Source organism: Drosophila erecta, unplaced genomic scaffold (genome assembly GCF_003286155.1).
Source record: "Drosophila erecta strain 14021-0224.00,06,07 unplaced genomic scaffold, DereRS2 tig00000055-arrow-pilon, whole genome shotgun sequence".
In the NCBI taxonomy this organism is placed as follows: domain Eukaryota; kingdom Metazoa; phylum Arthropoda; class Insecta; order Diptera; family Drosophilidae; genus Drosophila; species Drosophila erecta.
In genome coordinates this window covers 3500608-3511293 of record NW_020825200.1, presented here as the reverse complement: position 1 = coordinate 3511293, position 10686 = coordinate 3500608, and the positions used below count along the sequence as shown (strand labels likewise).

Below are 10686 nucleotides of genomic sequence, written 5' to 3'. Positions count from 1 at the left end.
CCTACGGCATAAATCGTATTTTGTTTATATTATCTAATTATATGTGACTAAACTTATTTAAATATACATGAAAATGTAAACTGAACACCTGAAATCTTCAGTCGCCTATTGATTTTCCCCGATTGAAAAGCAGACACATGGATGTGTAAGCTAATTAAATTTAAATTGTTTCCGTATGAGTGATGACGAGCGGATGGTACAAAGGATTTGCCACTCCATAACAATTAATTTCTCTGTAATCAGTTGCATGCCTTTATTGAATTCATTGTAATCACATTCGTGCTCAGTCATCCAGCATGGACTTGCCCTTGGTTTCCTTCAGGAAGAACGTGAAATATAGGAAGCATAGTGCTGTGACACCTGCACAGGACCACATCGTGGCCGATATGCCCCACTGTTTCATGCAGATCGGGAATATGTTCAGCATGACGAACACAAAGCTGCTGCAAACCACAATGGCCATTGAGGCAGCCTTGGCCCGAATCTACGCATCAAACAATTGAAATGAATCACAAGTATATTCCTTTGAACTCCATGGCTTTGCAACGTACCTTGACGGGAAAGATCTCCACGAGGCTGACAAAGAAGCATCCCACCAGGCCGATGTTGCCCAGGAAAATGTCCATCGACATGAGGAGCAGGGGTATCCAGCTGTACTCACCGACATCGTGACTCTGGGCATATTTGGTGAAGAGTCCGAAGGCCGCCAGGCTAATGGCCACTCCGGCCGTGGAGACCAGCATGAGGAGCTTTCGTCCACAGATGTCGCATAGCAAAGTGGTCACATAGGTGCCCAGGATTTGGACGGCTCCAATGATGATGGTGCACGTGTCGGGATCCATAGTGCTGCCCGAGTTGGCGAATATATCCGACATGTAGTTGACCATGGTGAAGAGACCACTGAACTGATTGGCAATCAGAAGCACCAGAGCGGGTCCATAGGCCTTCAGAGCAGGACGAGAGCCTTCCAGAGTAACAAACATTGCAGTATACCCACATCGAGATATGTAGAAACTTACAAAAGTCCTTAAGCGTGATGGCATCCTGCAGCGGAGCCCCTTTGGCCAGTGCTATCTTCATGATCTCGAACTCCTCCATGGCCCTATTCTGGTCGTGAATGCTATCTGAGTCCTTGATGTTCTTGTAGTAGCGGAACGATCTCTCGGCGGCGGAGTACTTGCCAATCCTGATGAGATGCATGGGGGACTCCTTCACGAGCAGCAACACAGAAATGAGGTAGCACAGCGGCAGTATCAGCACAACAAACGGAATCGAGTAGTACGGCAAGTGGGTGCCCATGATGTAGCCCACAAGAATGCCCACATTGACCGATAACATGACCATGGCAGAGAAGGTTCCTCTGATGCTGTGGGGAAGGTAATCCGAGTTATGATGCCATGAGTAAGTGTTAACAATTTGAATTTGAGCAGCTCATTTCTCGCGAAGTCGTGAAGTTCAAGTTCATTCTAATCTTTTGCAAGCGAGATATCGTGACAATTCGCTTGCGGCAGTCATATATTATGCACTTACTTGGCATCTGCGATTTCGCTGAGGAAAATGGGATGAACAATGTACATGCCGCCGCCACAGATGCCAGCCAGAAGTCTTCCCACGTACAGATACTCCACACTCTGGGCAAAGTAGACCAGGATCCACAGGCACTAAAAGCACACATTATGAGCGTTTTGTGATTGGATGCCCATTGTTCGCCTTTGACAAATTACCGAGTGCGGAATGGCAATCAACAGCAGACACCGCTTGCTGCCCAGGCGCCCGAGCAGGCATCCAACCAGAATATTGCCAGTCACCGAGCCCATGCCCAGCATGGAGCCCACCCAGGAGATCTCGAACTCGGACTGCACCTCGAAACCCACGGGGGATGCGGACTGCAGCTTCCTCAGGGTGGGCGATAGCCAACCGATGCCGATGCCGTGTGATATGGATATGACATTAACTGAATAAATGTCAGTCACTGTGAGTCCTTGCAGCCTCAGGTGGTAAGATAGGACTACTTACTCAGCAGCGTGGTTAGCAGCTGATATCGATTCCTGCGATTAAGCAGGCAGTTCGGCCTTTGAAACAACCGCAACTGCATTTTGTACCCAAGAAATCGGATGTCCACTTAACTATCACCGCGATCTTTATTCAGTCTTCATTTGGCAACGTAACTCTGACCACTGAAAGGGCTTTCCGCTGCGGAATCAGCTTAAGTATCCGGCTGGTATCCTCTGGCCGTAAAGATAACTACTGGCTTAGGTTAATCGGACAGGTGCTACAAGTGTGATAACCCACTATCGTTCCAGCAAACAAACTAAGCCTCCAGTAGCGATTTTCCGTTGGTCTCCTCCAGAAAGAAGCAGAAGTAGAGAAAAGTGAGGAACGTAGTGCCACTACAGCACCACATGGTAACCGAGATGCCCCAAACCGCCATGCAGATGGGGAAGATTTTCAGGGTGAGGAATACGAAAATGCTCAGTATCACCACAAACGCGGAGACGCCCACAGATCGAATCTGGAAAACAAACGATGGCATATGTTTAAAAAAGTTTTAGGAGGAGTAGGCCAAACGCACCTTGGCAGGAAAGAGCTCGACGAGAACCACGAAGAGGCAGCCCACCAAGCCGATGTTGCAGAGGAATACGAAGCAGGACAGGATCACAAGTGGTAACCAGCCGACGGCAGAAAGATTACCGTCCTTTGCGAAGAATGTGAAGGTGCCGAAGGCGGTTAGGCAAAGGGAGGCCCCCAAAGAGGAGGTCAGCATGAGAATCCTCCTTCCGTACTTATCACACAGCAGCGTGGTCACGTAGTTGCCCACGATCTGGAGCACTCCGATGATAATGGTGCACGTGGCCAGATCCAGAGTGGTGTAGGATGCCGCGAAGACGTCCGCCAAGTAGGTGGTCACGCAAAAACTGGCACTGAATTGGTTGCTAATGAGCAGAACGGCGGCAGAGGCGTAAGCCTTAAATGCTGGCTTGGTAACTAGGATTAAAGAAAGAATGTGAATAGATACATCATTTGATATGCCGTGTGCACCCACTGAAATCCCTGTAGTCGAAGGACTTGGCCTTCTCCGTCTGCTCCTTAATTAGGAGGTGCTTCAGGTCCTCGAACTCGTCCTCCGCCTTGACGTCATCTCTCCTGATGTTTTTGTAGAACGCGAACGACCTCTTGGCCGCTTCGAATTTGCCCTTGCGAACTAGGTGATGTGGGGTCTCCGGAATGAGGAAGTTGCAGATAAAGTAAAAGATGGGCAGGATGATGATAAACGGGGGAGAGGAGTAGTAACCCGCTTTCGTGGACACTATATAACCTGCCAAAACACCCGTGTTCACCGATAGTAAGATAATGGAGCCCAGGCGACCGCGTACACTGCACAGATTTATGAGCAATTAATCGTAGTTAATCGTAGTATAATTCAGCGCACACAACTTTGAGACTCACTTGGTATCAGCGATTTCGCTTATGAAGGTCGGAAGGACGACGTAACAGGCGCCGCCAGTCACGCCGGCCAGCAGTCGGCCGATGTATAGGAACTCCACACTCTGGACGAAGTAAACCAGGAACCAGAAGGTCTAGACGAAAACGTTGGTCAAAAAGTTGCGCCAAAAATGCTGACTCATCCTACCGTATGGGGAATGGCAATGAAGAATAGGACCATCTTGCGACCAATGCGATCCATGAGTAATCCGGCGATCAGATTGCCAAACACGCTGCCAATGCCCACGAGGGATCCTATCCAGGACACCTGGCTCACCAGAACGGGGAAATCCAGGGGCGACTGTTCGGTCTGCAGATCCCTCATCACCGGCGACATCCAACCCACGCCCAGGCCGTGCGAGAAGGTGGCTACGTTCACTGCGGAGTAAAGTGCTCTAGAATCTGGAATCTGGTAACTGGAGCCTGCGCAGCAGTTGGTTCCTTACGCAGCAGGGTAACCAGGAGCTGGTGCCGATTCCTGCGTCCCAGTAGGCAGTTCGGATTGGCGAAGACCGCGGATAAGCGCAGTTTGAACGTCATGGTCGAGATGCTTTCTCCACACTGAACGAGATTCATCTACGCTAGCAACTTCCCCTTAAATATTTCGTGACCGGTTTATCTAAACCTGATAAGCCAATGACTTTCATGGCGCCTACCGTGGGTAAATACACTCGAAAAGGCTTTCTATTAAAGATATTTCTGTTTGCCAATTATTTTATTTTGCAATACAAATAATAAATAGTCGAAGGCCTCGCATGGTAGCCAAAATTAGGGGCGACTGTGCATCTCCAAAGGATTCCAGTCTATTCATTCCCTAACTTACTAAACGCACTAAACAATGTAAACTGTGCGGCAAGACATCTAGATAACGTCGAATTCCATGATGAAATAGCTTGTACTTATCTTTTAACTTATCTAGCCCTGTAAGGAAAGGCAGCCCTAATCGGAACCAGCTTGCGGCCAATACGATTCCCAAAAGTTCTGGACACAACACTGTCCTCCGCCCACCAAGGATTCTGCCCAGGACACGTGCCCCACAAGCGCGGAACAATCAAAGGGTCTCATCAATCCATGGCAGAAGGTGATGATTGATAGATAGTTCTCATAGTTAGCACTTTCTCTCTTAGCTAGCAAAAGTGCCAACAACAAATGCCAAGAAAAATCCTGTAAAATGGTGAAAACGCGAGTTTAACGCCTCAGTTAGTAACTGAGTTACGATGACTGAGATTAATTAACACTGTCTAGTCAGATAATCCGCGAGAAAACAGTGGAAGGCTTAACCACACGCACTTTCTTTATGGGCTTAAGGCTTTATTTTGAGGAGTAAAGAGCTAAGTAAAAGTTGTATTGTAAAACTTGAATATATCTTACGAAACATGTGAACTTATATATTGTCATATATATAATATTTCACCATATTTCACCAACCATCATGTTTATAAATAATGAAATGAACACAACAAGCAGCTTTTTAAGCGTTAACACAACGCTTAAAGGGATTTAACTCATAATATTTTTTTTGTTGTGTGCATATTGCACATTTCGTTTATTAATTAATTAAAAACCAACAGCTTGCATTAAAATATGAATTCTTAAATCTTACAATTGGTTTGAAAGGGTTTGCACTCGGAGCAAATTCAGCTACTTGTTAGTCCTCAATCATGGACTTTCCCTTGGTCTCCTGCAGAAATAACCAGAAGTAAAGGAACGTCAGCAGTCCAGAGGCGGCGGAGAACCACATGGTATACGAAATGCCCCAGTAGTGCAGCATCAGCGGGAATAGCTTCAGACTACCAAAGACGAGTAAACTCAGGAAAATCACAGACAGCGAGGTGGCCAAGGAGCGAATCTGAGGGATGCGAAGCAGAGATGTGGATAGGATAGCCTTTGGATAGTGAACATTGCTTAGGATGTACCTTCACTGGAAACAGCTCCACCAGCACGAGGAAAAAGATTCCAATTAGCCCAATATTGGCCACGTAGCAGATGATGATCATCAGCACCAAAGGCAGCCAATTGAAATCGCTGAGGTCATAGATTTCGGCCAAGTAGGTAAAGCAGCCGAAGGCAATGCAACCGATGCCCACGCCCATGGTCGAGGTCAGCATCAGAACCCTTCTACCCACGACGTCCACCAGCAAGGTCGAGGTGTAGACGCCAACGATCTGGACTAAGCCTATGATAATAGTGGCCGTATTGACGTCCACAATGCAGCCGGATGCCCTGAATATGTCGGACATGTAGTTGATGAAGCTGAACACCCCACTGAACTGGTAGCCCAGGCTCAGCACAATGGAGGCGGCGAATCCTTTCAAGGCGGGCTTGGTCGCTGCAATAAGTCAATGGGATGTAAGGGATGCCATTCGTAGCTCTAATCGCACTCACTGAGGTCCTTGTAGCTGAGCGGCGTGGCATTCCTCGTCTGCTGGGACAAAACCGCTGTGCGTAGCTGCTCAAAGTTGGTCCTTGAGGTAAGCTCGCAGTCTGCGCTCCGCTGATTCCTGTAGAATCTGTAGGAGTTCTCTGCTGCAGCCAGCTGGCTTTTCCTCAGCAGATACGGGGCTGTTTCGGGCAACATTATATTGGCCATAAAGTAGGCTACGGGCAAGATAATGGCCAAGAAGGGTACGACATGATAGGCCAGATAAGTGCTCAGTATGTAGCCAGCCAGTATTCCCAAATCGACGGATAGCATCACCATCGAAGTCAGCGCGCCTCGAATGCTGGAAGCTCGACAGTTTAGATAAGATTGATGGTTTTCTGGGCACATAAACTCACTTGCTATCGGCTACCTCGCTGATGAAAATAGGCACCACCAAGTATCCTGCTCCGCCGGTAAACCCGCACAGAAACCTGGCTGCGTACAGGTAGTACACATTCGAGGCGCAGTAGATCAAAATCCAGATGCACTAGCACTCTATCCATTAACCAATGACCTAAACAACTGAAGGAACATATACTCACCGCATAAGGGCCGGCCATGAGGTAGAGGCAGCACTTCCTGCCCGCCCTCTCAATCAGCACGGCTATGGTTAGGTTTCCGCACAGGCTGCCCAGTCCCAGCATGGAACCCAGCCAGGAAATCTCGGCGAGATTCACCTCAAAGTCCAGCGGCGAGTCGGGCGTTTGGATTTTGGTCAGTGTCGGCGAGAGCCAGCCCACGCCCACTCCGTGGCCGAAAGTAATAATGTTAACTGCCGACAAGGAGCATTAAGAGGGAAATGCAGAAGGAAATAAGAGGGGAGCCTCACCTATTACCGTGGCCAAAAGCTGATAGCGGGTTTTGTGCTGCAGCAGGGAGTTCGCAAAAAAGTGGGCCATTCTAGCCGTTTGAGTGTCAAGCTCACTTCAGAGTAGCGGCACAAATGCGATATTGTGGCGTTCTTAAGTCGCAGCACAGATCAAAGCTCCTCGGAATTGGACCACTTCACAATCTTTATATCGGCTAGATTAGAGATCGCTGTCCACATACCTTTGTGGTGTTTTCTGAATTGACAAACCCACACCCACGTCACAAATTACATTGTAAAGATAGTGGCGCAAGCTGCGACTACCTGTTGTTGCTCGCCCAGCGGATTAAGTTAATTCAAATTACCTTTTTGTATTTGTACAACAGACATTTCACAAGTCAAACAACTATTTGCCACTCTGCCATCCCGCAGATGAGGCCACAAAAAGGGGCTTGTCTGTCGCGACTGGCTTAAGCTGCCACGTTTACGATGTTGGCCCAGACTCAACTGCCAATTTAGTAGATAGGACCGCCGGCAGTAAGTTTCTGGTAAAAAAGTTAAATAAGCTAAAAGGATTTGCTGTTGAGAGGATAATCCCATAAAAGAGCTAGTCCAGCCTTTACTACGCTTTCCAGGAAAAATCGATTTTACTTCCATTTCTCTGCGCAGTTTTATTTATTTAAGCCAATTTCACATTACACATACATTATAATTGTACAAAAAGCTTATTCTCAAGAGAGCTGAATCCATTTTAAAACAGGATTGAAGTAAGTTAGTGAGGCGAACAAACGTTAATGGTGTTCAAATCCACATGAAGAGCTGATCCCAGAAGCAGACTACATTTTTGAGCATTGCCTAGATTATAGAAGTTCCTTAGTCTGAGCAACCACCCATCTGAGCTTTTCTTTCTTTTGTTAACATGGTATATGTTTTTATTTTTATGAAACAAACCTATTGTTGGCAGTGCAAGTTGGTCATTGAAATGAATTCACTTATTTCAAGTTCGATGCTTTAATTTGAATTAGATCAGTTAGTTTTAAGGCAAAGCTCTTCTGGAAGTAGATGCTCCTTATCGCAGCGATCTTATCTAATCAAAGATTTTAGTAGCTGAAACGATCTTTTGTGTGGCGACAGCTGCGAAAGATCAAGGCAGCCGAATAGACAACCGATTGTAGTAGTTATATTTCCATATAACAATCATGCCAACTGTGCCTTCGTTTATGGTCACGGTTATATGGTTTAATGAACGAACACCAAGTGCACTTCTTCGCGCATTTATTAAAAACAATAACAAGCGGTTATTACATATTAATACTAGTCGTAGGTACTAGAGATTGGCCAAGATGGCTTCCACTGTCCTGCCCTTGGTTTCGGGCACGAAAATGGCGATGAAAATAGCTGCTAGGAAGGATAAGCTGGCGAACATGAAGACGGTGCCGTGCATTCCTAGGTTTGCCGTGAAAACCGGCATCAACTGTGAATGGAATTTGATTATTTGCTGAACTCGAAAATCTGCGCACATCTTACCTTTATGGTGCAGGTGGAAATCAACCAGAGCGTGGACATCAGAATCATTAGGGCAGAGCTCCTCATCTTCTGCGGCATGATCTCCGATACCACCAGGAATGGCAGGGAGAGCAGTCCGACCGCAGCCAGGAACAGCATGAAGGAGAACCCGGCGATGGGCACCCAGCTGAACGATGCCACCGGCTTGCCGAGCACCTGGCAGTAGCTATACGTGCCCATTACAGTCTGGCCCAAACCGATTCCCACTGCCGAGACCAGGAGCAGGATCTTCCGGCCCAGTCGCTCCACCAAGACGGTGGATGTGTAGGTGCCCAGCAGTTGGATGACACCCACTATGATGGCGGCCACCGTGGGCGGCAGGCTGGAGCCCGCCTGCTCGAAAATCACGGCCGTGTAGTTCAGCATGGCGAAGCATCCGCACAGCTGATTGAAGCTTATCAGTCCGAGTCCGATTAGGAAGGCCTTGCGGGTCTTGCCCTCGGCTGGTTCAGGAAATCGAGTTGGATACATTAGCGATATGGTGCAAAGAAGTGCCTACAGTAAAATAGCACCTATTCCAAATGCATCTAACTATGAATAGCTCTTTTGCCAACATGTAATGAACCCAACTTCAACATTTGAATGCATCGAGTTCGAGCTCAATTATCTTTAACTATGTGGCTTGTTTTCAAACGCGCAGCAAAGGAAATTACGCATACGCCGTGTTGAACATAAGGTCCCAATTTGCAATTGGCTGGTCAATGTGGTGGCCACAGTTCAGCTTGACTTCTAGTTAATTACACCCCCCTACTAGTTGTTCATTCACCATTTAACCCACGTTCGAATACATTCAAATTCACTGTGATCTCACCGAAGTCGGACCAAGTCGCGCCGGCAGCTGCGCCATCGTCATCATCGTCGTCCGCAGCGGTCTTCTCGGTGGTTCTCAGCTTCTGCAGCTCCAGCTGCAGCTCCTCGCTGAGCTCCTTGGCCGGATTCGATTTTATGTTGCGGTAGTAGCGCAGCGAGTGCTCCGCCTCCTCAATCTTGTTTGTCTTGGCCAGGTGCTGCGGTGTCTCCGGCATGAACCAGAAGCAGCCGACGAACACAAAGGACAACGAGGACACAATCCAGGACACTTGGGCGTAGTTGAAGTAGTAGCCAAGGATGAAAGCCAGCACGAGACCGAAGTTGCACGTCAGCACCAAGAAGACGCCCAAAATGCCGCGAATGCTGCAAACAGCACATTAACTGGATTGCTGCTGGTTAAATTCTTGCGAGGAACCTACTTGTCGGAGGCCAGTTCGGCTATATAAATGGGTATCACCGTGAAGCAGCCACCTCCAGCGGCTCCGCCGACAAATCGAGCGATTATTAAATGCATGGGGTTGCGCGCGAAGGGTATTATCACCCAGCCCAGCTGCAAATGCACAGTATTTCAATAGAATCCTCAAAATAATTCAATGGGCAATTACCAAATTGGGCAGCGCCATCCACATGAGGCACCACTTCCTGCCGATTTTGTCCGCCAGCCAGGCGAACAGAAAAGTGCCCACCAGGCCGCCCAAGCATATGTTCGAGGCCACCCATCCCTGATCCGTGGGAGTCAAAGGACCCGTGTCCAAGGGACTGTTCTCGGCTGACAGTTCCAGGAAACTGGACGAGGGCCAACCGCAAAATGCGCCATACGATATCGAAATGATGTTTACTGCGCGTGGAATGTGGAAAACAGCAGTGGAATTTAGTTACAAAGCATTATGCATCTTAATCCTCGAATGTTAAAGTCAGTCCATTGGTACTCAATTGGTACTCAACGATTGAGTACTAGGGATTATTAACTGAAATCCTTTATTTGTGGAAGAGTCAGCCTTATTTTATTTGCACAGCGCTTCATTGGCGCACCATAAATTGGTATAAACCTTTTACTAACCACTTATGGCAGCTAGATATTGGTACTTGTCGCCACCAGCGGAACTCATTTTGCGGGACTATTTCAATGGAAATCCTATCTGCGGTAACTCATAGCCCCCGTGGAGTTCTGCGTTCAGGCTGATATTCACCCGGACCCGGCCGTCAAATATCCGTAGGTGTTCGCGTTTAACTAAGCGAAACCAGTGGCTGGATGATAATATTTATATAGTGCACTAGATCGTAAACGAGCTCTGCTGAACTACGACTATACGAGTGGCGTAGATTATAGACCGTTATCGCCGCCTCATTATGCTCTGTCCAAATGAGAGCAAAAGCGAATCCACATGCACTGTCACAGAATCTAGTTAATTACTGCCACTGGCCGGGTGTCAGTGCAAATTTGTTGTTGCTAACCCTCTGACGATTACAATGGTTTTACAGCTTTTGTTTGCCTTTTCCTGATTTGATATGCGTTCAATGGGGACTCTCTCTCTCTCCATACTCTATCCAACGGGTGCTACTACTACTCCGAGTTGCTAGCAGCATAGTAAATTAC

General features: G+C 47.6%; 4 protein-coding genes across 4 annotated transcripts; all 4 read right to left on the bottom strand.

Annotated features, from left to right (window-relative positions):
- Nucleotides 1-225: 225 nt before the first annotated feature.
- LOC6542805 (facilitated trehalose transporter Tret1) lies at nt 226-2179 on the bottom strand. The gene is made up of 6 exons (XM_001968511.3): nt 2017-2179; nt 1725-1954; nt 1531-1661; nt 1020-1366; nt 552-964; nt 226-484 (listed from the first exon to the last, which is right to left on the bottom strand). The coding sequence occupies exons 1-6, from the start codon at nt 2093-2095 to the stop codon at nt 284-286; spliced, it is 1401 nt and encodes a 466-aa protein (XP_001968547.1). The 5' UTR covers nt 2096-2179; the 3' UTR covers nt 226-283.
- LOC6542362 (facilitated trehalose transporter Tret1) lies at nt 2123-4055 on the bottom strand. Its single transcript, XM_001968510.3, has 6 exons — nt 3930-4055; nt 3632-3861; nt 3448-3578; nt 3044-3375; nt 2573-2985; nt 2123-2512 (listed from the first exon to the last, which is right to left on the bottom strand). The coding sequence occupies exons 1-6, from the start codon at nt 4021-4023 to the stop codon at nt 2312-2314; spliced, it is 1401 nt and encodes a 466-aa protein (XP_001968546.1). The 5' UTR covers nt 4024-4055; the 3' UTR covers nt 2123-2311.
- Nucleotides 4056-5008: 953 nt separating this feature from the next.
- Nucleotides 5009-6869, bottom strand: LOC6542535 (facilitated trehalose transporter Tret1). The gene is made up of 6 exons (XM_001968509.3): nt 6735-6869; nt 6448-6677; nt 6262-6392; nt 5869-6206; nt 5400-5812; nt 5009-5332 (listed from the first exon to the last, which is right to left on the bottom strand). Exons 1-6 carry the CDS (start codon nt 6802-6804, stop codon nt 5132-5134), a joined length of 1383 nt encoding a protein of 460 aa, XP_001968545.1. The 5' UTR covers nt 6805-6869; the 3' UTR covers nt 5009-5131.
- Nucleotides 6870-7972: 1103 nt separating this feature from the next.
- On the bottom strand, nt 7973-10329 carry LOC6542296 (facilitated trehalose transporter Tret1). Its single transcript, XM_001968508.3, has 6 exons — nt 10150-10329; nt 9695-9927; nt 9509-9639; nt 9091-9452; nt 8241-8722; nt 7973-8187 (listed from the first exon to the last, which is right to left on the bottom strand). The coding sequence occupies exons 1-6, from the start codon at nt 10196-10198 to the stop codon at nt 8041-8043; spliced, it is 1404 nt and encodes a 467-aa protein (XP_001968544.1). The 5' UTR covers nt 10199-10329; the 3' UTR covers nt 7973-8040.
- Nucleotides 10330-10686: the final 357 nt, after the last annotated feature.